The sequence below is a fragment of the Symphalangus syndactylus genome, chromosome 13 (assembly GCF_028878055.3).
Source record: "Symphalangus syndactylus isolate Jambi chromosome 13, NHGRI_mSymSyn1-v2.1_pri, whole genome shotgun sequence".
NCBI lineage: Eukaryota > Metazoa > Chordata > Mammalia > Primates > Hylobatidae > Symphalangus > Symphalangus syndactylus.
Window position 1 is genome coordinate 30,355,101 of NC_072435.2, and position 27,790 is coordinate 30,382,890.

Here is a 27,790-nt window from a genome sequence, read left to right on the forward strand (position 1 = left end):
TGATCTGCCTGCCTCGGCCTCCCAAAGTTCTGGGATTACAGGCGTGAGCCACCGTGCCCAGCCTATAATCTAGTTCTTTTAGAAAGAATGAATGTGAAATGGAAATATGTGCCCATGTGAAAGATGGCATCTATTCTAAATGTGTCCCCAGGAGATGAACTGTACCCTTCTCTCTGCTGATGACACCAGCATTCACCCGTCCTCTTTGTCTGAATAACAGCTTTTACATCTAAGACAGTGGTTCTCAACTAGGGGCAATTTTTTTTTTTTTTTTTTTTTTTTTGAGACAGGGTCTCACTCTGTCACCCAGGCTGGAGTGCAGTGGCATGATCTCGGCTCACCGCAACCTCTGCCTCCCGGGTTCAAGTGTTTCTCCTGCCTCAGCCTCCCGAGTATCTGAGATTACAGGCACCCGCCACCACGCCTGGCTAATTTTTTGTATTTTTAGTAGAGACGGGGTTTCACCATGTTGGCCAGACTGGTCTCAAACTCCTGACCCACCTTGGCCTCCCAAAGTGCTGGGATTACAGGCATGAGCTATCGCACCAAAATGGCCGACCAGGGGCAATTTTGAACTTTTTTGGTTGTCACAGCTGGAGAAGGTGCTGCTAGTGGCATCTGGTGGGTAGAGGCCAGGGATGCTGCTAACCATCCTACAGTTCCCAGGATAGCCCCCGACAAGAAAGAATCATCCAGCCCCAAGTGTCCCAGTGCTGAGGCTGAGGTAGAAGATTTATCTAGGATAGGCACCCTCTCCTAGGCTTGGGTAGAGCTTCCTCCTTTAGCTTCTTCCAGTCCTTCTGTGTCCTCATCCACTACTTTGAAATAGCCTGGGTTCTCATCTGTCTCCCCAAGAAGTCTGGGGGTGTGGGGGGGGTTCTCAGGGACTGGGTCTGTTTTTATATCTCTGTCTCAGCAGCACACTAGGTTTAACCAACAGAAAAAAAGCAGAATGCTTTAGCAAAGTAACACAAGAACAGGAAACCAAACACCGCATATTCTCACTTATAAGTGGGAGCTGAACTATGAGAACACAAGGACACGGGGAGGGGAACAACAACACACACACGGGCCTGTTGGGGGCTTGGGGGAGGGAGAGCACCAGGATAAATAGCTAATGCACGTGGGGCTTAATACCTAGGCGATGGGTTGATAGGTCCAGCAAACCACCATGGTGCACATTTACCCATGTAACAAACCTGCATGTCCTGCACATGTACCCCAGAACTTAAAATACAATAAGAATAAAGCTGAATGGACACTTTTCACAAGACGGTGCTGAAAGTGAAGGAAGCTCTGTCCCTCCTGGCTTTGAAGGACAAGAAGGCAGTGCTGAAAGGCGTCCACAGGCAGAAAAAAAAAAAAAAAAAAAAAAAGATCCGCAGGTCACCCACCTTCCGGAGGCCCAAGACAGCGCGACTCCGGAGGCAGCCCAAGTATCCTCGGAAGAGCGCCCCCTAGAGAAACAAGCTTGGCCACTCTGCGATCATCACGTTTCCGCCGACCACTGAGTCCGCCATGAAGAAGACAGAAGACAACAACACGCTTGCCTTCATTACAGATGTTAAAGCCAGCGAGCACCAGATCAAACAGGCTGTGAAGAAGCTCTGATTCGGCCTGACGGAGAGAAGAAGGCACATACATGTTCGACTGGCTCCTGGTTACGGTGCTTTGGATGTTGCCAACAAAATTGGGATCATTTAAACTGAGTCCAGCTGGCTAATTCTAAATACACGTATATCTTTTCACCATTAAAAAAAAAAAAAGAAGAAGAAGAAGAGGCCAGGCGCGGTGGCTCATGCCTGTAATCCCAGCACTTTGGGAGGCCGAGGTGGGCAGATCACCAGGTCAGGAGATCAAGACCATCCTGGCTAACACAGTGAAACCCCGTCTCTACTAAAAATACAAAAAAATTAGCCGGGCGCAGCGGCGGGCATCTGTAACCCCAGCTACTCGGGAGGCTGAGGCAGGAGAATCACCTGAACCTGGGGAGGTGGAGGTGCCGTCAGCCAAGATCACGTCACTGCACTCCAGCCTGGGCAACAGAGTAAGACTCCATCTCAAAAAAAAAAAGAAAGAAAAAGAAAAGAAATGCTGATGCTAAGAGCAGCTTCACACAGAAATGCTTGGGTATCTGGCATGTGTTTCCCTGGCACAGAACTCCACATTGGTTCCTGTTCACTATCCCGTTAATGGGGTCAAACATGTCCGCTTCCCATTCACTATCCCTACATATTATCTGACCTTTAAACTCCATGAGGCTTTCTATATCTATACCTGTATTTATTTCCATGTGTTATTCCTATGCTATTTCAAGGCTGTTATTGAGGTAGAGGTTAACACTATTGCTCTGTGAATGTTATATTTCAATTGAGCAACTATTATAAGTTGAATTGTGTCCCCAGAAGTATATATCTAAAGGCTGAGTAAACTCAGGTATTTGTGAAAATGGCCTTATTTGCAGAAAGGGAATTAGCAGAAGTGATCAAGATGAGGTCATTAGTGTGGGCCCTAATCCAATATGGCTGGTGTCCTTATATGAAGAAAAGAGGCTCAGAGACAGACACACAGAAAGGCCACATAATGACGGAGACAGAGATTGGAATGACCCATCTACAAGCCAAGGAGCACAACGATTGTCAGCAACACCAGAAGCCAGGAGAGAGGCATGAAACAGATCCTCCCCTCCAGTCTTTTTTTTTTTCTTTCTTTCTTTCTTTTTTTTTTTGAGACAGAGTCTCGCTCTGTCGCCCAGGCTGGAGTGCAGTGGCGCAATCTCTGCTCGCTGCAAGCTCCGCCTCCCGGGTTCACGCTATTCTCCTGCCTCAGCCTCTCTGAGTAGCTGGGACTACAGGCGCCCGCCACCACGCCCAGCTAATTTTTTTGTATTTTTAGTAGAGACGGGGTTTCACCGTGGTCTCAATCTCCTGACCTCGTGATCCGCCCGCCTCGGCCTCCCAAAGTGCTGGGATTACAAGCGTGAGCCACTGCGCCCGGCCATCCCCTCCAGTCTTCAGAGAGAGCACAACCATGGTGACACCTTGATGTCAGACATCTGGCTTCCAGAACTGTAAGAGAACAAATTTCCATTGTTTTGAGTCACCTTGTTGGTGGGTCTTTGTGACAGCCTCGCTGGGAAATGAATACAGCAACCCTCTAAGCTGCAGAGCATCTTTCAGATGGTGGGAGAACCATGGAGTAGTAAACCCTGCTTTCTAATTCTTTTTTTTTTTTTTTTTTTTTTTTTTTTTTTTTTTTTTTTGAGACGGAGTCTTGCTCTGTCGCCCAGGCTGGAGTGCAGTGGCGCAATCTCGGCTCACTGCAAGCTCCGCTTCCCCGGTTCAGGCCATTCTCCTGCCTCAGCCTCTCCGAGTAGCTGGGACTACAGGCGCCTGCCACCACGCCTGGCTAATTTTTTGTATTTTTAGTAGAGACGGGGTTTCACCGTGGTCTCGATCTCCTGACCTCATGATCCGCCCACCTCGGCCTCCCAAAGTGCTGGGATTACAAGCGTGAGCCACCGCGCCCGGCTCTGCTTTCTAATTCTTGAAATGGGTGGATTATCACTAAGAAAATGTAAGAACCTTTTCTCTATTCCAAAATTACCCTTGCCAGTGCTGGAGACAGTGACTGGTTTTCAGCACCTCCTATTGTTGCAGCCTTTTTTTTTTTTTTTTTTTGACAGAGTCTCACCCTGTCACCAGGCTGGAGTGCAGTGGCGTGATCTTGGCTCACTGCAACCTCTGCCTCCCAGATTCAAGTGATTCTCCTACCTCAGACTCCCGAGTAGCTGGGACTACAGGTGTGTGCCACCATGCCCAGCTAATTTTTGTATTTTCAGTAGAGACTGGGTTTCACCATGTTGGCCAGGGTGGTCTCGATCTCTTGACCTTGTGATCCACCCACCTCAGCCTCCCAAAGTGCTGGGATTACAGGCGTGAGCCACTACACCCAGCCCTGTTGCAGCTTTTTCATGACTGATGTTCAGTGAGTGGGAGGGAGTATTGTAGCTCTTCTACTCCCACCACCAGCAAGCTCCAGGTTCTTGTCCCACAACCAAGAAGAATAAGAAACGTCGACACTGGAGACTGAGTAGGGCAGAGTGGGATTTATCATGCGAAAGTCACAGAAAAGCTCTCAACAAGGAGAGGGGACCCGACAAAGAGTTGCTGGCTGCAGGGCTAAGTTCAGTGGTTTTATGGACTGGGAAGTGGGAGGAGTGTGCTAACTGGTCTGTGGGCCACTCAGAAAGACACACAACAGTGAAAAGAGCCAATTAGAGGTTGAGGTGAAGGCTTGGCCTGCAACCAGTTAGGGGCTGGAGGGATGTTACATTTTATGCAAATGAGGATTTTGCCCATGGCCAATCACAGAAAGATAAGTATATGTAAAACAGGTGAAAGGTAAGGATCAATCCGGAGGAAGCATGTGAAATGAGACAAACATGCATCAAAGGGAGGAAAATGTGTCCAAAAAAGGAATGGAATTTGTTCATCTAGGTTCACAGAGTAGGTATTTCCATTCAAGGACGTGGGCTGTTTCTTATCTAGGGCCTGTAGCTTGATATTCAGGCTGTTCTTGATTTGAAGAAATTTTGCTGATGTGAGCTCTTTCTTATCTGGGGCCTGCAGCTGGATTTTCAGGCTGTTCTTGGTTTGAAGGAGTTTTACCAAGGACTCACCCTAACTGCCTGTCTGAGCACTTTCTTCCTACCTCCTCTCTCACTATTCACAACCCTGATCCCAGCCCTGGGGGGACATTGACATCTTCTCCCAGGTCAGCTCCTCAGAGGCCTCACTCTGGGCCACAGTTGAAGTGATTCTTCCAGCTCCAGAGATTACTGCCAGACATGGAAAGAACCCAAACCAGATGCTGGAGATAAGATCTCAGGAGCTCATCCCAGCCAATCTGCCAGTGCCCATGTGGAGCCATGTTTGGGTTTTATCTATTCATTTTATTAGAAATGTCTCACACATATAGAAAAGCATGTAAACAGGCTGGGCACGGTGGCTCAGGCCTGTAATCCCAGCACTTTGAGAGGCCGAGGCGAGCAGATCACTTGAGGTCAGAGATTTGAGACCAGCTTGGCCAATATGGCAAAACCCCATCTCTACTAAAGATACAAAAATTAGGTGCCTACCTGTAATCCCAGCTACTCAGGAGGCTGAGGCAGGAGAATCACTTGAATCCGGAAGGCGGAGGTTGCAGTAAGCCGAGATCACGCCATTGCACTCCAGCCTGAACAACAGAGTGAGACTCCGTCTCAAAAAAAAAAAAGAAAAAAGCGTGTCAACAAAACTCTTTAAGGCTATCATTTTGCCCTATGTCTTCAGATAAAGACTCCAGTGAGAAAGTCAAAACACAATTGAGGCTTCTTCTAAAGTCTTTCCTGAGTCTGTTGCTCTGCTCCCCTTTCCAGAGGTGAAATTGTTCTGCAGCTTCCTGCCCGTGGTGTTTACGATCATGGCACCTCTCCCCACTGCTCTGTGCCTGTGAACATGGCCTGAGCACCATCTCTTCATAATTAGGAATCTGCCTGTTCCTCTAACATTCTGTGCTGAGTGTGTGCAGGCTGACAGATGTAAGTCCCATTCATTCATTCATTCATTCATTCAACTATAGTGTCATATTCCACATATTCTATAACTTATCCTGTGTTTTAATGTCATTCCCAAATTCAACTGGTTTCCCATTTTTCACAGTTGCAATGTTGAAATACACTTTTTTTTTCGAGTTTCCTTGTGCATGTATGAAAATATCTCCAAGGACATATATCTCTGCAAGTTTCAACTCCAGTTACTTTCTGAAACTCTCCTCCAATACCACCATGCAAATGAACAGATCCACCAAATTCGAACAGCCTGACCAACAGGTAGTATCGTCCCATTTTTTTCTTCCAGCATATAAGAAGTGATAACCTACATGCGTTACTGTGATTTTGATTTGTATTTCCCTGATTACAAGTATGATTAATAATCAATTGTATGGTTTAATGGCCCTTTTATTTCCCTTTTCTGTCAAATAATAATATCCTTTGTCCTTTTTAAAAAGATGAGTAAGTGTGGCCAGGCGTGGTGGCTCATGCCTGCAATTCTTTCGGAGGTCAAGGCAGGTGGATCACCTGAGAATCCGGAGTTCAAGATCTGCCTGGCCAATATGGTGAAACTCCATCTCTACTAAAAGTACAAAAATTAGTTGGGCATGGTGGCGCACCTTTGTAATCCCAGCTGCTTAGGAGGCTGAGGCAAGAGGTTCACTTGAACCGGAGAGGCGGAAGTTGCAGTGAGCTGAGATTGCACCACTGGCACTCCAGCCTGGGCAAGAGAGTGAGACTCCATCTCAAAATAAAATAAAATAAATAATAGGCCAGGCACGGTGGCGCACACCTGTAATCCCAGCACTTCGGGAGGCCGAAGAGGGTGGATCACGAGGTCAGGAGATCGAGACCATCCTGGCTAACATAGTGAAACCCCGTCTCTACTAAAAACACAAAAAATTAGCCAGGTGTGGTGGCGGGCGCCTGTAGTCCCAGCTACTCTGGAGGCTGAGGCAGAATGGCGTGAACCCAGGAGGCGGAGCTTGCAGTGAGCCAAGACGGTGCCACTGCGCTCCAGCCTGGGCTACAGAGCGAGACTCCGTCTCAAAAATAAATAAATAAATAAATAAATATAAAAGTTAAAAAAACAGATGTAAGTATTTAAAGCTAAAGTATTATCTCTAAGATTTGTCTGTGTTTCACAAATGTTGATATGTTTTGTTTTCATTTTTATTCAGTTAAAAACCCTCCTTAATTTCTAATTACTTCTTTGACCCATGGGTTATTATGACATATGTTGTTTAATTTAAAAGTATTTGGGGTCGGGCACAGTGGCTCACGCCTGTAATCCCAGCACTTTGGGCAGCCAAGGCAGGTGGATCACTTGAGGCCAGGAGTTCGAGACCGGCCTGGCCAACATGGTGAAACCCTGTCAGTGCTAAAAATACAAAAATTAGCCAGGCATGGTGGCAGGTGCCCAGCTCCTCGGGAGGCTGAGGCAGGAGAATCACTGAACCCAAGAGGTGGAGATGGCAGTGAGTTGAGATTGTGCCACTGCACTCTAGCCTGGGCGACAGAGCAAGACTCTATCTCAAAAAAAAAAAAAAAAAAAAAAAAAAAAAAAAAAAGAGCTACATTATAGGATAAAAATCACAACTTAGTAAAATACTAACTGTACAACTTTATACAGGTACTAAATTAGCTTTCCTAGTGGAGAACAAGTATAGCTATAATCCAGGACAGAGCATGAACTTGAGCATCAATACGAAGGATTGTATTCCAGCAGCGAGCATAGCCCCTGGTGCATCTGTAAATGCTTCGCAAGCACACCCCCTGGTGTATCTGTAAATGCTATAGTCCCATACAGAGCATGAACTCGGTGTCACCTGGGTTAACTGTCATCAAGTACAGAGGGTTCAGAATGTTACTGACACAGGGTAGCTCTCGATAATTACTGTTCATTCACTGTGTCATAATTATTATCACTATCTAGAGTTATTTGGTAATATCGAGGAATGAACCAAAGGTAGTGAAACCCTTAACCATTTGATAAAGTTTAACCATTTGATCTTGTTGTAGAGATCATTCTATCTGCTTAGATAGAGCACATGTGCAACCTCAGGTCTTTGCTGGCGAAATTCCGCTCATCTCTGAGAGATAACATTAGATGTAGCCTATTTCATCTTTCTCCCCTAAACGTACAAAAAGGTCAACAAATGAGTGAGACTCAGATTTATGGATTATCAGCGCAAGGTGTGACACAGAAGTCCTCAGTCTATTCACCTAGCCCAGAACTGACGGGAAAAAGGGATGGTAAATGTTTTCATGATCATCAAATATTCTTTTATTTATTTATTTATTTATTTATTTATTTTTGAGCTAAAGTCATGCTCTGTCGCCCAGGCTGGAGTGCAGTGACATGATCTTGGCTCACTGCAACTTCTGCCTCTGGGGTTCAAGCAATTCTCCTGTCTCAGCCTCCCCAGTAGCTGGGATTACAGGCGCCTGCCACCACACCCAGCTAATTTTTTTGTATTTTTAATAGAGATAGGGTTTCGTCATGTTGGCCAGGCTGGTCTCGAACTCCTGACATCAAGTGATCCACCTCAGCCTTCCAAAGTGCTGGGATTACAGGCGTGAGCCACTGCGCCAGGCTGACCATCGAATATTCTAATTTAAACATTGCTACCTTCAAATTTGGGGGTTAGAGCATTCATTAGATGATATTCATTTTAGCTTAGGGAAGCCCATGGGGAAACGGTGGAAAATAGATGGTTCTATAAGTCCTCCTAGCATCTGGAGGCCATGCATTCAGTGGACACCCTCCCTCTGGCTTGCTGTTTGAACATGTGAAGCCATGGGTCCTCTGAGCCCTCCACTGGGAAATAAAAGAGCTGGACCAAGGAAATAATCGTGCTTGTTGGGATATTCAGTGTGGTCAATATGAGAATTTTCTTAACTCAGTCCCTAATACTGAAAGTACATAATGGATGCCCGGTATGTTAATGGCCATATAGGAAACAAGACTGGATCCTGTAGTCCAGTTATAGTTGAGTGTAAATCCACCCTCCAACTGCGTGGCAAAAACAAGTTCTTGACCTTCTTACTCAAAGAAGTTACAGTCTACAGTTTCTCAGTTTCCTTCCAGCTTGTTATGATTACAGGATACCTGTTATTTACTTTTACATTAAAATATCTTCAAACTTAAAGACGTCTTACTAAAAACAAACAAACAAAAAAATAGCAAAAGATTCTTGTATGGAAGTCACACGCTGACCAATTGTAATTTTTTTCTTTTTTTTTTTTTTTTTTTGAGATGGAGTCTCGCTCTGTCACCCGGGCTGGAGTGCAGTGGTGCGATCTCGGCTCATTGCAACCTCCGCCTCCCGGGTTCAAGCAATTCTCCTGCCTCAGCCTCCCAAGTAGCTGGGATTACAGGCGCCCGCCACCACACCCAGCTAATTTTTGTATTTTTAGTAGAGACAGGGTTTCACGGCCGGGCGCGGTGGCTCACGCTTGTAATCCCAGCACTTTGGGAGGCCGAGGCGGGCGGATCACGAGGTCAGGAGATCAAGACCACGGTGAAACCCCGTCTCTACTGAAAAAATACAAAAAAATTAGCCGGGCGCGGTGGCGGGCGCCTGTAGTCCCAGCTACTCGGAGAGGCTGAGGCAGGAGAATGGCGTGAACCCGGGAGGCGGAGCTTGCAGTGAGCCGAGATTGCGCCACTGCACTCCAGCCTGGGCAACAGCGAGACTCCCTCTCAAAAAAAAAAAAAAAAGAGACAGGGTTTCACCTTGTTGGCCAGGCCGGTTTTGAACTCCTGACCTCAGATGATCCACCCACCTCAGCCTCCCAAAGTGTTGGGGTTACAGGCATGAGCCACTGCACCCAGCCCAATTGCAATATTTTGCAAACATTTGCTAGATCATCTCTCTTTCTCTCTCATATATAAGATTAATTTTTTCCCTAACCATTTGAGAGTAAGTTGCAGATATTCATTTTCTTTTATTTCTCAAAACTTCAGTGTATATTGTCTAAGGATGAGGATATATCCTGTATAACATCAGTAAAAGTATAAAAATCAGGGAATCCAACAGTGACACAGTCTTGTTAACTAAATCTATGTTGCATATTCAAATTTGGCCAAATTTCCCAATAATAAAGTTATAACATGCTTGTGTATGTGTGGTCTAGGGTTCACATTATATTTGGTTTACATGTTCCTTTAATCTGGAACATGTATGTACTCAACTTGTATTTTCCCTCATAAGAATTTCACAATTTAGGCTGGACACGGTGGCTCACACCTGTAATCCCAGCACTTTGGGGGGCCAAGGCGGGCGGATCACGAGGTCAGGAGATCGAGACCATCCTGGCTAACACGGTGAAACCCCATCTCTACTAAAAAAATACACAAAATTAGCCGGGCGTGGTGGCAGGCACCTGTAGTCCCAGCTACTCAGGAGGCTGAGGCAGGAGAATGGCGTGAACCCAGGAGGTAGAGCTTGCAGTCAGCTGAGATCGTGCCACTGCACTCCAGCCTGGGCAACTGAGCACGAGACTTCGTTTCAAAAAAAAAAAAAAAAATTTCACAATTTAAAAAGTACAGGCCCGTCATTTTGCAGACTGTCCCTCATTTGGGGTTCATATAATGTTATCTCACTAATATATTCAGGCCTAGAGTTTATGTTTAAAATATGGCCACATAGAAAGGGAAGAGGGAGAAAAGTCAAGTGACCTCTGGTGACTAAGGTCACCATCATTAGTGCCAGGTCATGTTGCTAATAAGTCCCCTTGATATGGTGTGATGATCATGGTATTTTACCTCTGTGACCTTCCTCTCCAAAACCCATGAACCCATTTGTTGGATGAGAAAATGTGCAATAAATCCCAAAGGAGGAACATTGTACAAAATGCCTGACCAGTGCTCTTCAAAACTATCAAGCTCATCAAAAATGAGGAAGGTCGACCAGGCGCAGTGGCTCGCACCTGTAATCCCAGCACTTCCAGAGGCTGAGGCGGGTGGATCACGAGGTCAGGAGTTTGAGACCAGCCTGGCCAACATGGCGAAACCCCGTGTCTACTAAAAGTACAAAGTTTAGCCAGGCGTGGTGGTGGGTGCCTGTAATCCCAGCTACTCAGGAGGCTGAGGCAAGAGAATCGCTTGGACCCAGCAGGCGGAGGTTGCAGTGAGCCAAGATCATGCCATTGCACTCTAACCTGGGTGACAAGAGCAAGATTCCATCTCAAAAAACTAAATAAATAAAATAAAAACAGTAAAACCTAGGATTATATATCCCTGATAGATAGTCACGCTTGAACCATAGTTACTATAAAATGCAAAAATTCTTAATACTGTTATTCTTTGCACTTTTTCTTAATCATTTTATATGTATATGTTGCTTAGGTTGTTTTGTACAGATGTGGGCCACCATTGCAACAAAACAAATTCTTTTTGCTCTAAAATATTTATAAAGAAAATACTTAAATGCGATGTATAGGGTGGTAATAAGGGAAAAATCAAGTATTATAAACAAGAATGAAGGCTTTTTTTTCTTTCCCTTTTTTTTTTTTTTTTTGAGACGGAGTCTCGCTCTGTCACCCAGGCTGGAATACAGTGGCGAGATCTCAGCTCACTGCAAGCTCCACCTCCCGGGTTCACACCATTCTCCTGGCTCAGCCTCCCGACTAGCTGGGACTACAGGCGCCCGCCACCATGCCCAGCTAATTTTTTGTATTTTTAGTAGAGACGGGGTTTCACCATGTTAGCCAGGATGGTCTCCATCTCCTGACCTCGTGATCCGCCCGCCTCAGCCTCCCAAAGTGCTGGGATTACAGGCGTGAGCCACCGCGCCGCGCCTAGCCCAAGAATGAAGGTTTTTGTAAAGATTTCTCTTCAGTGTTTTGCAAGGTAAAATTCTAGGCACGTTTTCCCTGAAGTTATGTGTATGTGAGTATTCTCATTCTTCCCAACTTGCCTTTGAAGAGTGAAAAACCATTATTATCAAGTAGACTTCTATTCAGTTTTTGCTCCTGCCCTGCTGTTTATCCCTTAAGAATGAGTTTCTTGGACTTTTCCAATATGTGATTTTTTTTTCCCATCTAGAATGGTGATTTTAAATGTGTGAGTGCGTGCATTATTTTATCTCAGATATTTGCACCACCAATCTACCCCCATCTCCCTAAAGCTAGAACACTGCCAACTGATCTGTTGTATAGGTCCTTTAGAAACACATAATTAGGCCGGGTCACGAGGTCAGGAGATCCAGACCATCCTGGCTAACACGGTAAAACCCCGTCTCTACTAAAAATACAAAAAATCAGCTGGGCGTGGTGGCAGGCGCCTGTAGTCCCAGCTGCTCTGGAGGCTGAGGCAGGAGAATGGCGTGAACCCAGTAGGCAGAGCTTGCAGTGAGCCAAGATCGCGCCACTGCACTCCAGCCTGGGCGACAGAGCGAGACTCCGTCTCAAAAAAAACCAAACAAACAAACAAACAAAAAAACATAATTAACACTTAAGGTTGGGTGCTGCCAATTCTTTGTGAAAATCCAAATATTGTTAAGGAACCAGGGAGATGCCACTACCTCTTGATTTTCCGTCTAGAAACATACATGTTTATGAAAACAAATCTTTCCATACTCATCGTGACTTTTCAAGTATTTGAGCCTAAAGATTTTCGTCTCACATTTTTATACCTGTTTAAATTGTTCACGATTATTACATACACATCAGCCATCAACTAAAGTTGTACTTTAAAAGTTTACTACAATATGTACATTTCTGATATTTGTACTTACTCTTTTTTTCTCTAGAGTGGAGGTATAATTGTGTGATATTTCAGAAATACAGATAAATGATTCAAAAAGTCTCAGGGAGAATAATGTTTCTTTGATCAAGTCTTGCCTATATTTTCCTGATAGCGTATGACAAATGTTTCTAACGTAACAAGATGAGAACAGATAAAGATTGTATGGTCTTTTGGATTTGGAGAGACATATTTTAATTTTTAAATGCAGTTACAAATTGTAATGTATTCATATTTGTACTTTCTGTTAAAATGCACGATTGCAGGATTATTTAGATTTTGTGTTTATTCTTGATGAAAAGCTTTGTTCTTGTTTTTAAGTTTGCACTCAAACCTTAAGAAATAAATTCACCCATATTATCAAAAAAAATATTTGTCCTCGTGTTTGTTATTTGATCTTGCAGTTCACTCTCATGAACGCAAGCTCAGATGACCCCTAAAATGGTCTCTAGATAAGTTCATGATTGCTCAATATCTTCAATCTTTTGAGTATGGGTCACATTATACCTCTCTTTATCAGCAAGTAAACTTTACAACAAACATGTGACATGCTGGGACAAGGTTAAAGATCGTTTTATCCTTGCTGTAAAAGCTGATCTGCCGGTAGCTGCCACAGCCTCCAGCGGTGGCTACAGTTGAAACCCTAACACCACGCAGGAAGAGGTCATCATCATGTCGGACGATTTCTTATGGTTTGAAGGCGTAGCTTTCCCTACTATGGGTTTCAGATCCGAAACCTTAAGAAAAGTACGTGATGAGTTCGTGATAACGGATGAAGATGTAATAATATTGACTTACCCCAAATCAGGTAAGGAGGCAGAATCGCGAACTGAGAAAGGCTGTGGTTGTGTTCCTGTCCATTCAGTGCATGATTGGAGTTCTTCCTTTATGTCAGACAGTGTACAATGCTTTAAGGGGAAGAGAGGAATGCCCTACACCATTGACAATCAGAGAAAAGGATTTAGTCAGGAAATTACACAGTAGGATAAGTGTTCAGCGGGGCAATCTAAGGTATTAGGAAAATCCACAGGAGTGAATCCCAAGGCAAATACAGGTGTTTGTTTGGTGGCAGTGGGAGGGAGGATGGCTGAGGATGACCAGTGATGTCCTGAAAGAAGAAATAGCATTGAAATGGAAATGGAAAGAATGAGTATGAAATTACTTGGTGGGGAGGGTTATTTTCAGATGGGAGAATCATCAGGGCAATGGCCAGGAACCACAAAAGAGCCAGGCAATCTCAAGGGGCTGAAAGATGAGGATCACATGTCTCTGGGAGCAGGTCTGTGGGCGGAGGGTGGTAAGAGCACTGCAGGTGGGGTGAGGATTGAGGCTGAAGACATTGGAATGGCATGGCCCTGAGAGGCCAAGAGCAATGGGAACGTAATAAGAGGGATTTCAACAAATAGCCAAAAGATGGAAGCAACCCAGATATCCACTGACAGGTGAGTGAATAAGCAAATGTGGTATATAGATATAATGGAATGTTACTGATCCTTGAGAAGGAAGAAAATTCTGATGCATGATACAACAGCGATAAACATCAAGGACATCATGCTAAATGAAATAAGCCAGTCACAAAAATACAAATACTGTGTGATTCCACCTACATAAGGTACCTAGAGTGATCAAGTGCATAGAAACAGAAACTACAGTGGTGGCTGCCAGGGGCTGAAGAGAAGGGCAAATGGGGAGTTGGTGCTGGCTCTGCATAGAGTTTCGGTTTTGCAACACAAAAATCCTCTGGAGATTGGTTGAGCAGCACTGGGAACATACTTAACACTTAACACTACAAAACTGTAAAAGTGGTTGACAGGCTGGGCATGGTGGCTCATACCTGTAATCCCAGCACTTTGGGAGGTCAAGGCAGGTGGATTGCCTGAGGTCAGGAGTTCGAGACCAGCCTGGCCAACATGGCAAAACCCCGTCTCTACTAAAAATACAAAAATTAGCCAGGCGCTGTGGCGCACGTCTGTAGTTCTAGCTACTCGGGAGGCTGACCAAGACAATCACTTGAACCCAGGAGATGGAGGTGGCAGTGAGCCAAAATCATGCCACTGCACTCCAACCTGGGCGACAGAGCAAGACTCTGTCTCAAAAAAAAAAAAAAAAAAGTGGTTGAGAGCTGGCTGCAGTGGCTCACGCCTGCAATCCCAGTGCTTTGGGAGGGCAAGATAGGCAGATCGCTTGAGGTCAAGAGTTCAAGACCAGCCTGGGCAACATAGCAAGGCCTGGTCTCTACAATAAAATTTTTTTAAAAAATTAGCCCAGTACAATGGCACATGCCTGAGGTCTCAGATACTTGGGAGGCTGAAGCAGGAGGCCGAAGTACGAGGATCACTTGAGCCCCAGAGTTCAAGGCTGCAGTGGGCTATAATTGCACCACTGCACTCTAGCCTGGGCTACAGAGGGAGATCTCATCACTAAAAAAAAAAAAAAAAAAAAAAAAAAAAAAAATGGCCGGGCGCAGTGGCTCACGCCTGTAATCCCAGCACTTTGGGAGGCCGAGTCAGGCAGATCACGAGGTCAGGAGATCGAGACCATCCTGGCTAACACGGTGAAACCCCGTCTCTACTAAAAATATTTTTTAAAAAAATCAGCCGGGCATGGTGGTGGGCGCCTGTGGTCCCAGCTACTCGGGAGGCTGAGGCAGGAGAATGGCATGAACCCGGGACACACAGCTTGCAGTGAGTCGAGATCACGCCACTGCACTCCAGCCTGGGCGACAGAGCAAGACACTGTCTCAAAATAAATTAATTAATTAATTAATTAATTAAGGTTGAGATGGTACTTTGTTGTTGTTGTTTTTTTTTTTTTTGAGACTGAGTCTCACTCTGTTGCCCAGGCTGGAGTGCAGTGGCACGATCTCGGCTCACTGCAACCTCCGCCTCCCAGGTTCAAGCAATTCTATGCCTCAGCCTCCCAAGAAGCTGGGATTATAGGCGCCTGCCACCACACCTGGCTAATTTTTGTATTTTTAGTAGAGAGGGGGTTTTACCATCTTGGCCAGGCTAGTCTTGAACCCCTGACCTCATGATCACCTGCCTCGGCCTCCCAAAGTGCTGGGATTATAGGCGTGAGCCACCGTGTCTGGCTGAGATGGTACATTTTATATTTTTTTCCTTCTTTTTCCAGGAACAAACTGGTTGGCTGAGATTCTCTGCCTCATTCACTCCAAGGGGGACCCCAAGTGGATCCAATCTGTGCCCATCTGGGAGCGATCACCCTGGGTAGAGAGTGAGATTGGGTATAAAGCACTCAATGAACAGGAGGGTCCACGTTTCTTCTCATCCCACCTCCCCATCCAGTTATTCCCCAAGTCTTTCTTCAGTTCCAAGGCCAAGGTCAGTGCATAATGGTTAAGACGTGTTTGATCAATGCCTTTCAAACACTGATGTGCCTATAAGTCATCTGGAGATCTTGCTGAAATGCATTCTCCTTCAACAGGTCTGTGTTATTGAGACTTGAGATTCCGTATTAGGTGACACCTATGTGGCTGCTCCCAGAACTGTCCATAGACCATTCCACAGATTACCCCAGCCAGATTTAAACCAGAGATAGGGTGAAACAATAAGCCAGAATCTTAGAAAACCAGGTTCTAAGCCCAATCAGAATGTATAGCCATATTATATACTAGATAACCGCCTTTGGTTGCCCTAAAAATTAATTAGCCAATCTGAATTCAGCAAATGCCTCCTGCCACATAAAAGACGCAGAGGTGTTCCTATGGGAAGCAGCATGTTCATCAATCAATGCCTGTATCCAGGGTGACTTCCCCGGTGCCATGACTGGGCTCTGTACCCACTTTGTCTTACTGTGTGTAAATATGTGTTGGTATCAGCAGCCTTATGCATCTCCTATGGGGCTGAGGGGTGATCACGAGAGGGACAAGGCATATCCAGGACCTCGCATGGCTCAGACTGCTTCTAGAATCATACTTTCCTGGAAGGTGTTTATTGGTGTGTGAATTATTATCATTATTATTATTTTTGAGACAGAGTCTCATTCTGTCACCCAGGCTGGAGTGCATTGGTGCGATCTCGGCTCGCTGCAACCTCCACCTCCCCAGGTTCAAGTGATTCTCCTGCTTCAGCCTCCTGAGTAGCTGGGACTAGAGGTGTGAGCCACCATGCCTGGCTAATTTTTGTATTTTTAGTAGACACAGGGTTTCACTATGTTGGCCAGGCTGGTCTCGAACCCCTGACCTTGAGTGATTCGGCCTCCCAAAGTGCTGGGATTACAGGCATGAGCCACCATGCCTGGCCCAAAGGACAAAGTAATATCTCTGAAATTTATCCATGATCTTGGGCGTTGTATATGGATAATATTGCTATATATCTATGAATGTAGCTTAATTTATGAATTCATTCTCCTGTTAATGATCTTTAAACCATAGTACACAAATATACATCACTCACCTTTGGAAACCTTCCATGTTCTTCCCATTGTGAGCAGACTGTAATATCCCAGAGGCAAGGAACGATGCTTCCTTCTTCCGTTGATATATTCCCAGTGCAGTGACTACTTCATAGGCACGTTAAATTTGATTAGTGAATGCAGTAAGTAATTTGTTAAAAGAATTCATTGATACTATTAGGCATTATCCAAGAATTGGCTTTTTTTCCATTTTTGTGAAGATCAAAAAGAGTGAGGATTGACTGTATTGATTTTTCATTCTCCCATTTTTCCATTTAAGGTGATTTATCTCATGAGAAATCCCAGAGATGTTTTGGTGTCTGGTTATTTTTTCTGGAATCACATGAAGTTTGTTAAGAAACCAAAGTCATGGGAACAATATTTTGAATGGTTTTGTCAAGGAACTGGTGAGTGTTTTGCAAAATATGGGGGTGCTTGGAGTCTTCTATCCGACCTCATTTGACACCCAGCCTCACATCTTTACGTCTCACCAACCCATGGGTTGAAAGGCTCCAACCACCCCTGGAGGCCAAACCTGCTAAGTTCACTTACTCTCCCGCATAGCAGCAGAACTCTAGCCGGCCCCTCAGCTTGCCCCATGATAAACCATCCTAGCTATTTTCTAAGTCACTAGAGCCTCCAATACTAGCACAGGAAACTTATATTCTCCTCTACTCTCCTAATGTGTAGATTTCTGGAAGTTAGCTTTTCACTGGCTTCTGGGACAACATAATCCTGACCTTACGCCATTTTTTTCTGATGCCTCTTTCCAAAACCCCCTTAATATTCTGTTTCTATCTGTCTCAGAACTGTTTGCGTGACTCTAGGATCACTATACATTTAGTTATGCAGAATTTCTGGGCTTTTTCAGTACTTTCCATTTTGCAATTGATCTCAAAACCCTCTGAGCCTCTATCTCAGCTGTGATGTCTCTCAGCAATACACCAGCTACAGATACCTCCATTAGAGAGAGCCACCAATGCCTCTAATTCAGTATGCTCAAATTTGAACACCTTTCTGGCCGGGCGCAGTGGCTCACACCTGTAATCCCAACACTTTGGGAGGCCAAGGCGGGTGGATTACCTGAAGTCAGGAGTTCGAGACCAACCTAGCCAACATAATGAAACCCCCGTCTCTACTAAAAATACAAAAAATTAGCCGGCCATGGTGGCTCATGCCTGTAATCCCAGCACTTTGGGAGGCCAAGGCAGGTGGATCACCTGAGATCAGGAGTTCGAGACCAGCCTGACCAACATAATGAAACTATCTCTACTAAAAATACAAAAAATTAGCTGGGCGTGGTGGTGGGTGCCTGTAATCCCAGCTACTCAGGAGGCTGAGGCACTAGAATTGCTTGAACCCCGGAGGCAGAGGTGGCAGTGAGCCAAGATCCTGCCACTGCACCCCAGCCTGGGCAACAAAATCAAAACTCCATCTCAAAAAAAAAAATTTGATACCTTTCTTCCACGGCCCAAACTGCATGTGGTTTATCTTACTCCAACCCTCACGCAAAGGTTAGCATGAGTCTAATATTTCATAAGCATCCTCTTTTCCCATCCCACTCCCCTAGGCCCCTCACCACTTTCCTATCTCTAATTATTAATTAAGTCCAACCATCTTGATGAATATCTTCATTCTGGTCTCAGCACTTTGGGAGCCCGAGGCAGGTGGATCACCTGAGGTCAGGAGTTCAAGACCAGCCTGGCCAACATGGCAAAGCCCCATCTCTACTAAAAGTACAAAAAATTAGCCGAGTGTGGTGGCATGTGCCTGTAGTCTCAGCTACTTGGAAGGCTAAGGCAAGAGAATCTCTTGAATCTAGGAGGCAGAGGTTGCAGCGAGCCGAGATCGCTCCATGGCACTACAGCCTGGGTGACAGAGTGAGACTCTGTGTCAATAATAATAATAATAATGTATTCCATACTTGACAATTGCTAAGGGAGACCATCTTAAATGTTCTCACTGCCCTGACAAAAAATGGCAAGTATATGAGGAAATGAATATGTTAATTAGCTTGATTCTGTCTGACATGGTTAGGCTTTGTGTCCCCACCCAAATCTCATCTCGAATTGTAATCCCCATAATCCTCATATGTTATAGGAGGGACCTGGTGGGAAGTGACTGGATCATAGCAGTGGTTTCCCCCATGCTGTTCTCATGACAGTGAGTGAGTTTTCACGAGATCTGATGGTTTTATTTATTTATTAGAGCTTTAGGTTTTTTTTTTTTTTTTTTGAGACAGAGTCTTGCTCTGTCACCCAGTCTGGAGTGCAGTGGCGCGATCTCAGCTCACTGCAAGCTCCGCCTCCCAGGTTCATGCCATTCTCCTGCCTCAGCCTCCTGAGTAGCTGGGACTACATGCTTCCACCACCACGCCCGGCTAATTTTTCTGTATTTTTAGTAGAGATGGGGTTTCACTGTGTTAGCCAGGATGGTCTCGATCTCCTGACCTTGTGATCCGCCCGCCTCGGCCTCCCAAAGTGCTGGGATTACAGGCGTGAGCCACCGCGCCCGGCCTAGGTTTTTTTTTTTTTATTTTTTTTAATTATTATACTTTAAGTTCTACGGTACATGTGCACAACGTGCAGGTTTGTTACATATGTATACATGTGCCGTGTTGGTGTGCTGCACCCATTAACTCGTCATTTACATTAGGTATATCTCCTAATGCTATCCCTCCCCCCTCCCCCTACTCCATGACAGGCCCCGGTGTGTGATGTTCCCCGCCCTGTGTCCAAGGGTTCTCATTGTTCAGTTCCCACCTGTGAGTGAGAACATGCGGTGTTTGGTTTTCTGTCCTTGTGATAGTTTGCTCAGAATGATGGTTTCCAGCTTCATCCATGTCCCTACAAAGGACATGAACTCATCCTTTTTTATGGCTGCATAGTATTCCATGGCGTATACGTGCCACATTTGAGATCTGATGGTATTATAAGTGTCTGGCATTTCCCCTGCTGGCACTCACTTCTCCCTCCTGCCACCTTGTGAGGAAGTTGCCTTGCTTCCCCTTCCTCCATGATTGTAACTTTCCTGTCCCCCAGCCACGCTGAACTGTGAGTCAATTAGACCGCTGTCCTTTGTCAATTACCCAGTCTTGGGCAGTTCTTCATAGCAGTGTGAAAACTGACTAATACACTGTCATTCCACAGTGTATGCATATATCAAAACATCTGTTATATACTGTAAATATATACCATTTGTTGGTCCCCTTTGACCAAGTTTCATTCAAGTTTTATTTGTCAATCATACATTAACAAGCCGGTGGGGGAGTGAACATAATAGATTGGATGCCTGCTCTCACAAAATTTGTAACCTATCACTTTTTCTGCCACCCCATGCAGTGGTATATGGGTCATGGTTTGACCACATTCATGGCTGGATGCCCATGAGAGAGGAGAAAAACTTCCTGTTACTGAGTTATGAGGAGCTGAAACAGGTAATCCCATCATTTTTAGGGTCAGTGCACATCCTCTCACCACCATCCTTACTTTCCTTAAATTCCCTCCGTCCCGCTGTGTCTTCATTCCACCCTCTCAGTTAAAGTGGAGCCTGGTGAAGAATCACAAAGCGTGGGCTTAACTCCCTGGTCTTCCTTGCCCTGTTTCCGGTTGACCCTTGCCCAAGCTTCATGCTCCTTATTTTGTCTTAAAACATCTAAGCCAGTCACGTTGGCTCACGCCTGTAATCCCAGCACTTTGGGAGGCCGAGGTGGGTGGATAACAAGGTCAGGATTCAAGGCCAGCCTGGACAAGATGATAAAACCCCATCTCTACTACAAATACAAAAATTAGCCGGGTGCAGTGGTGAGTGCCTGTAATCCCAGCTACTCGGGAGGCTGAGGCAGGAGAATCACTTGAACCTGGGAGGTGGAGTTTGCAGTGAGCCGACATGCCGAGATCGTGCCACTGCACTCTAGCCTGGGTGACAGAGCACGACTCTGTCTCAAAAAAAAAAAAAATCTAGAGAGCTTTTTTGGCACCGGGTACAGTGGCTCACACTTGTAATCCCAGCACTTTGGAAAGCCAAGGTGGGAGAATCACTTGAGGCCAGGAGTTTGAGACCAGCAAGACTCCAGTCTACAAAACAGCAAGACTCCAGTCTACAAAAGAAAAAAAAATTAGCCAGATATGGGGGTGCACACTTCTAACTCCAGCTACTCGGGAAGCCAAGGCCAGAGGAATTACTTAAGCCCATTAATTCGAGGCTGCAGTGAGCTATGATCGCACCACTGCACTCCAGCCTGGGGCAGCAGAGCAAGACTCCGGCTCTAAAAATAAAAATAAGGAGCATATTCCACGCATTGAGGCAGAGTGTGGTGTCTCCTGCTAGCACTGGTGTATGTAAAAATTTCTCTGGGCGAGACCTATGGTGCTGCTGATAACCAAGCGTTAATTTTTGTATTTTTTGTAGAGACAGGGTCTCACTATATGGCCCGGGCTGGTCTAAAACTCCCGGACTCAAGTGATCGGCCTGCCTTAGCCTCCCAAAGCGCTGGAATTACAGGCAGGAGCCACGGCGCCCAACCCATCCTTGCATCTTTTACATACTTCATGCCCTCTCTTCTTTACCTTTTTTTCTTTCTTTCTCCTAATTGCATTCAACTCAATCTCTTCTCACATCTGCATGTTGTTCCTCTCTTCTTCCTCCTCCTCCTCATTCTGCAGTTCCCTCCTTCTCATCTTACTTTTTTCTATTGTCTTTTCTTGTGTGTGTGTGTTTTTTTTTGACAAGGTCTCACTCCCTCACCAGGCTGGAGTGCAGTGGCGTGATCTCAGCTAACTGCACCCTCCACCTCCCGGGTTCAAGCAACTCTCCTCCCCCAGCCTCCCAAGTAGCTGGCATTACCGGCGCCCACCACCACGCCCTGCTAATTTTTGTATTTTTAGTAGAGATTGGGTTTCACCATGTTGGCCAGGCTAGTCTCGAACTCCTGATCTCAAGTGATCCAACCGCCTCAGCCTCCCAGAGTGCTGGGATTACAGGCATGAACCACCGCGCCCAGCCTTGTCTTTCTCTTTCGTATCCTCTCTCTTGATTTTTCTTTTTTAGGACACAAGAAGAACCGTAGAGAAGATCTGTCAATTCCTGGGAAAGACGTTAGAACCTGAAGAACTGAACTTAATTCTCAAGAACAGCTCCTTTCAGAGCATGAAAGAAAACAAGATGTCCAATTATTCCCTCCTAAGTGTTGATTATGTAGTGGACAAAGCACAACTTCTGAGAAAAGGTAAAAGAAAATCCTTTGGTTTCCAAATATACCAGAATACACAGCACGCATGCCTATGGTCACAACTGGGTGCTAACAGTTGAGATGAAAGAGTGCTTTTTTTTTTTTTTTTTTTCCGAGATGGAGTCTTGCTCTGTCGCCCAGGCTGGAGTGCAGTGGTGCGATCTCAGCTCACTGTAACATCCGCCTCCAGGATTCAAGGGATTCTTCTGCCTCAGCCTCCCGAGTAGCTGGGATTCCAGGCACACACCACCATGCCCAGCTAATTTTTGTACCTTTAGTAAAGACGGGGTTTCACCATCTTAGCTAGGCTGGTCTCGATCTCCTGACCTTGTGATCCACCCGCCTGGGCCTCCCAAAGTGCTAGGATTACAGGCATGAGCCATGGTGCCCAGCCAATTTATCAGCTTTAACTGCTCATCACCCAGAACACTTCTCCCGTGGCCTCATCAGGGAGCCTCTTCTTGTGGTACTGATGTGGGCTGTAGGCACGTGGGAAAAATTGGTTCCGCCTGGGAGGTTATCGGACTTACGTGAGGTCATTCAGATTCTCTTTCCTCAGAATGTGATACGAGCATTATCCATTCTACAAACAGTGAGCAGGTTAACTAGCAACACTTGCTAGACCTACAAGCTGCGATTCACCTGAGAAACGAGGACAAGGACGGGTTTGGGGATGGCCAGTGCGGCTGCCCCACTGGTGAGTTAGCATAGAGATCTGTCCTGGATGGGCCAGGCACGGTGGCTCACGCCTGTAATCCCAGCACTTTGGGAGGCCGAGGCAGGCGGATCACGAGGTCAGGAGATCGAGACCATCCTGGCTAACACGGTGAAACCCCGTCTGTACTAAAAATACAAAAAATTAGCTGAGCGTGGTGGCCGGCGCCTGTGGTCCCAGCTACTTGGGAGGCTGAGGCAGGAGAATGGCGTGAACCCGGGAGGCGGAGCTTGCAGTGAGCCGAGATCGTGCCACTGCGCTCCAGCCTGGGCGACAGAGCAAGACTCCGTCTCAAAAAAAAAAAAAAAAAAAAAAAAAAAAGAGATCTGTCCTGGATGAAGAAATGTGCGAAGGAATGCCTCACCTGGAAAAGGGAGAGAAGAGAGACTTTGCTATCACACGGTGTAAGGTGCCAAGATGAACGGAAATGTCAATTGCATGGGGTGAAAGAATCCATTTTTCCAGGGCCAGGTGCGGTGGCTCATGCTTGTAATCCCAGCACTTTGGGAGGCCAAGGCAGGTGGATCACCTGAGGTCAGGAGTTCGAGACCAGCCTGGCTAACATGGAGAAACCCCGTCTCTACTAAAAATGCAAAAAATTAGCCGAGCGTGGTGGTGGGTGCCTGTAATCCCAGCTACTCAGGAGGCTGAGGCAGGACAATCACTTGAACCTGGGAGGAGGAGGTTGCAGTGAGCCGAGATCCTGCCATTTGCACTCCAGCCTGGGCAACAAGAGTGAAACTCCGGCTCAAAAAAAAGAATCAATTTTTCCAAAATCCTACAGTTCTAATACATCTGGGACGGCCTTCCGTGGAAGAAAAGAATTAAATCCTTCAAAAGACCCAGAGTCTTGGGCAATCGTAAAAGTAAACGTTGGCCAAGTACGGTGGCTCACGCCTGTAATCCCAGCACTTTGAGAGACCAAGGCAAGCGGACCACTTGAGCTCAGGAGTTCGAGACCAACGTGGGCAACATGGTGAAACTCTGTCTCTACTAAAAATACAAAAATTAGCCGTGTGTGGTGGCGCACACCTGCAGTCCCAGCTACTTGGTGGGGGGCTGAAACATGAGAATCGCTTGAACCCAGGAGGCAGAGGTTGCAGTGAGCCGAGATTACAGCACTGTACCTCTTCCTGGGTGACACAGCAAGACTCCATCTCAAAAAAACAAAAAAAGTAAATGTTGAGACTTTGTATAACTTATCTACATTAGGGATACATACCATACACATACACCACAGAAGGAAAATACACAGAACCTGTCCTACGTGATATGTGTTATGAGGTAAAATACAGCAAGGATAGGGAGTGACCTCTAAATTGGGTGGTGAGAGAGAACCTCGCTGAGAAACTCGAACTGGAACAGAGACTTGAAAGAGGCAAATAGGCAAGTCATGGGCCAATCTGAGACAGCAGCGTTCCAAGGAGAAGGAGCGTGGGACGTCAATAGTCTGAGGAGCGGGGATGCCTGCCACGTTTGAGGCAGAATCAGAAGTCCCCGTGTGAGTAGAGTGATGGAGAGGGTGGTTTTAGGGGATGAGCTCAGAGAAGCCACAGGGGCTGGATCACCTGGAGCCCTGTTAGCGCCTCCAGCGCTTGTACTTGAGTGAAACCGAGAGTCCTCGGAGAATCTGAGCAGAGAAGTGGCATGATCCGGGATCATGAGGGCTGCCATGCTGAGACTAACTTATGAAAGAGAACTTATGAAAGCAGAGACCGGGCCGGGCGTGGTGGCTCACGCCTGTAATCCCAGCATTTTGGGAGGCTGAGGTGGGCGGATCACCTAAGGTCAGGAGTTCGAGACCAGCATGGCCAACATGGCAAAACCCCATCTCTACTAAAAATACAAAAATTAGCCAGGCGTGGTGGCAGGCGCCTATAATCCCAGCTATTCGGGAGGCTGAGGCGCACGAGAACCGCTTGAACTTGGGAGGCGGAGGTTGCAGTGAGCCGAGATCGCGCTACTGCATTCCAGCCTGGGGGTACAGCAAGACTCTGTCTCCACAAAAAAAAAAAAAAAAAGCAGAGACCAGTCACAAGTGTACTCTAATAATCCAGGTGAAAAATGATGTTGGCTTGAGTCAATGTAGTAGAAATAGAGGTGGTGAGACGTGACTCGATTCTGGACATATCAGATGATATACATTGCTGAGGAATTGTATACAGGATGGATGGGAGAGAGGAGAAGATAGGAAATTGTTTCCAGCTAGGTGAATAACTATGTGACCAGGCAGGATAAAGGCCCACCACGAACCAACGGCCATTCTGCTATGTTAGCTACAATGTCCATGTCAGGTGCCTGGTGGGGACAGGCCAAGGAGATGTGTGATCTGACCTGAGTTTCTGCTTCATGTTTCCAGGTATATCTGGGGATTGGAAAAATCACCTCACAGTGGCCCAAGCTGAAGCCTTTGATAAACTGTTCCAAGAGAAGATGGCAGATCTTCCTCGAGAGCTGTTCCCATGGGAATAACGTCCAAAACACTCTGGGTCTTATATGGAGAATGACATTGATTCTCCTGTCCTTGTACATGTACCTGACTGGGGTCATTGCATAAGACTTACTATTTTATCCTGAAACCTTAAATATCAAACCTCTGCATCTCTCATCCCTTCCTTGTTAAAAGTTACCAGGGTTGGCCAGGCACGGTGGTTCATGCCTGTAATCCCAGCACTATGGGAGGCCGAGACGGGCGGATCACGAGGTCAGGAGATTGAGACCATCCTGCCTAACACGGTGAAACCCCATCTCTACTAAAAATACAAAAAACAAGAAAAATTAGCCGGTCGCTTTGGCTCATGCCTGTAATCCCAGCACTTTGGGAGGTCGGGGGGGTGGGGGAGGATCACGGGGTCAGGAGATCGACACCATCCTGGCCAACATGGTGAAACCCCGTCTCTACTAAAAATACAAAAATTAGCTGGGTGTGGTGGTGGGCGCCTATAGTCCCAGCTACTCGGGAGGCTGAGGCAGGAGAATCGCTTGAACTCAGGAGGTGGAGGTTGCAATGAGCCAAGATTGCACCACTGCACTCCAGCCTGGGCGACAGAGAGAGATGGTCTCAAAAAAAAAGAAGTGACTAGGGTTCAGATGAACCAGGGTTCAAAGCCCTGGGATGTAAAGGTTGCGGTGAGCTGAGTCGTGGGATCCCAGACTTTTTTAAATGCTTGCGATATTTCCAGTTTACAGAATGCTACAGGAATAATGTATGTACTACCTAAAAGGATGTCTAAACATTTTTTAATAAAAATAAGAAATAGCTACAGTGACAGATTTTAGAGCAAAAATTAGTAATAAAAATAAGAAATAAAATTACAGCGGCAATTAAGTTTCCATTTCTTTTCATCACATGTATCTCCACAATTTATTATCACTCTGATCTTAAGGAGTGTAATTCCCAATCTAATTTTATCCTCTTGCTCTGTGTTGGTAAACCATATACAATAAATGGTGTTTATGGAGACTTTTAAAACTTACATAAGGCCAGGTGCAGTGGCTCACGCCTGTAATCCCAGCACTTTGGGAGGCCAAGGAGGGCGGATCACTTGAGGTCAGGAGTTGGAGACCAGGCTGGCCAACATAGTGAAGCCCTGTCTCTAAAAATACAAAAATTAGCTGGGCATGATGGCACATGCCTGTAATCCCAGCTACTCGGGAGGCTGAGGCATGAGAACTGCTTGAACCTGGGAGATGGAGGTTGCAGTGAGCTGAGATCATATCATTGCACTCCAGCCTGGGCAACAGAGGGAGACTCCGTCTCGAAAATAAAAAATAAAAAAACTAAAGTCTTGTTCCACAAAAGAACCAAAGAACCTATAAAGAGAATGAAAAGATAGGCCAGGTGTGGTGGCTCATGCCTGTAATCCCAGCACTTTGGGAGGCAGAGGTAGGTGGATCACTTGAGCTCAGGAGTTCAAGACCAGTCTGGCCAACATGGTAAAACCCCGTCTCTACTAAAAATACAAAAATTAGCCAGATGTGGTGGCGGAGGTTGCAGTGAGCTGAGATTGTGCCACTACATTCCAGCCTGGGCAACAGAGCGAGACTCCATCTCAAAACAAAATGAGAAAACAAAAAGATAAACCAGAGGTGGAGAGGAAGTACTTGTAAATCTCATATCTGGCAATGGACTTGCTTCTAGAATACATAAAGAACTCCTAAAACCCAGGATTAAACAAATAATCTTTTAAAAAAAAAAAGAATAAAAGATTTGAACAAACATTTCACCAAAGAGGACACAGGGATGGCAAATCAGCACATGAAACGATGTTTTGCATCATTTGCCTCTAGAGAAATATAAATTAAAACCACAACAAGAAGTCCGGGTAAGGTGGCTCACGCCTGTGATCCCAGCACTTTGAGAGGCCAAGGCAGGTGGATCACTTGAGCTCAGGAGTTTGAGACCAGCCTGGCCAACATGGTGAAACCCCGTCTCTACTAAAAATACAAAAATTAGCCGGGCATGGTGGCAGGTGCCTGTAGTCCCAGCTACTCGGGAGGCTGAGGCGGGAGAATGGCGTGAACCCGGGAGGCGGAGCTTGCAGTGAGTTATGAGCCTATCACTGCACTCCAGCCTGAGCAACAGAGCAAGATTCTGTCTCCAAAAAAAAAAAAAGTATTATCTTTTCTAGCTGTTTGGCTTTAGCTTAAATTACACAAGTGGAAAGAAATATAATGTTGCCTCTGTGTCTTTTCCATGTTTTTCTCCCACTTGAATGTGGGGTGTCTCTCCTCCATCCCACCTGGAGGTCCCCTGTATGGAAGGAACCATCTGGTCTAGGTGGCTCCTGGGACACCCCAGGACCAAGCTCTGGCTGGCCGCTCCCTGGGCTGGAACAGTGATGTATTGTTGCCCCCTGGTGGCCACGGAGCATCACAACAGGTATGTGGAAGCCAAGGACTCTCCCAGTTCTGGGGGTGCCCCTGAACGAACCCCATCTCTGATCTGACCCCACTGTGTCTCTAGGGATACAACTGCATCTCGAAGTAACAACAATAAAAACCCACAATATCCTTAAGTTATTTCCTGTCAGGCATTTTCTTTAGAAGAATTTCAGGGAAGCAGTCTGGGGTTTTTTGTTGTTTTGG

General features: G+C 45.9%; 1 protein-coding gene across 1 annotated transcript; it reads left to right on the forward strand.

Moving 5' to 3' along the window:
* Positions 1-12,958: 12,958 nt before the first annotated feature.
* Positions 12,959-26,163, forward strand: SULT2A1 (sulfotransferase family 2A member 1). Its single transcript, XM_055237877.1, has 6 exons — positions 12,959-13,152; positions 15,477-15,685; positions 17,038-17,164; positions 20,099-20,193; positions 21,807-21,984; positions 25,062-26,163. Exons 1-6 carry the CDS (start codon positions 13,017-13,019, stop codon positions 25,172-25,174), a joined length of 858 nt encoding a protein of 285 aa, XP_055093852.1. The 5' UTR covers positions 12,959-13,016; the 3' UTR covers positions 25,175-26,163.
* Positions 26,164-27,790: the final 1,627 nt, after the last annotated feature.

Bases quoted from the DNA above. Each gene is read 5' to 3' on its own strand.
- SULT2A1 (XM_055237877.1), top strand. From the start codon at position 13,017: ATGTCGGACGATTTCTTATGGTTTGAAGGCGTAGCTTTCCCTACTATG. The intron at 20,194-21,806 runs GTAATCCCATCA...TTTCTTTTTTAG, and splicing joins GTTATGAGGAGCTGAAACAG to GACACAAGAAGAACCGTAGA. The intron at 21,985-25,061 runs GTAAAAGAAAAT...TCATGTTTCCAG, and splicing joins AGCACAACTTCTGAGAAAAG to GTATATCTGGGGATTGGAAA.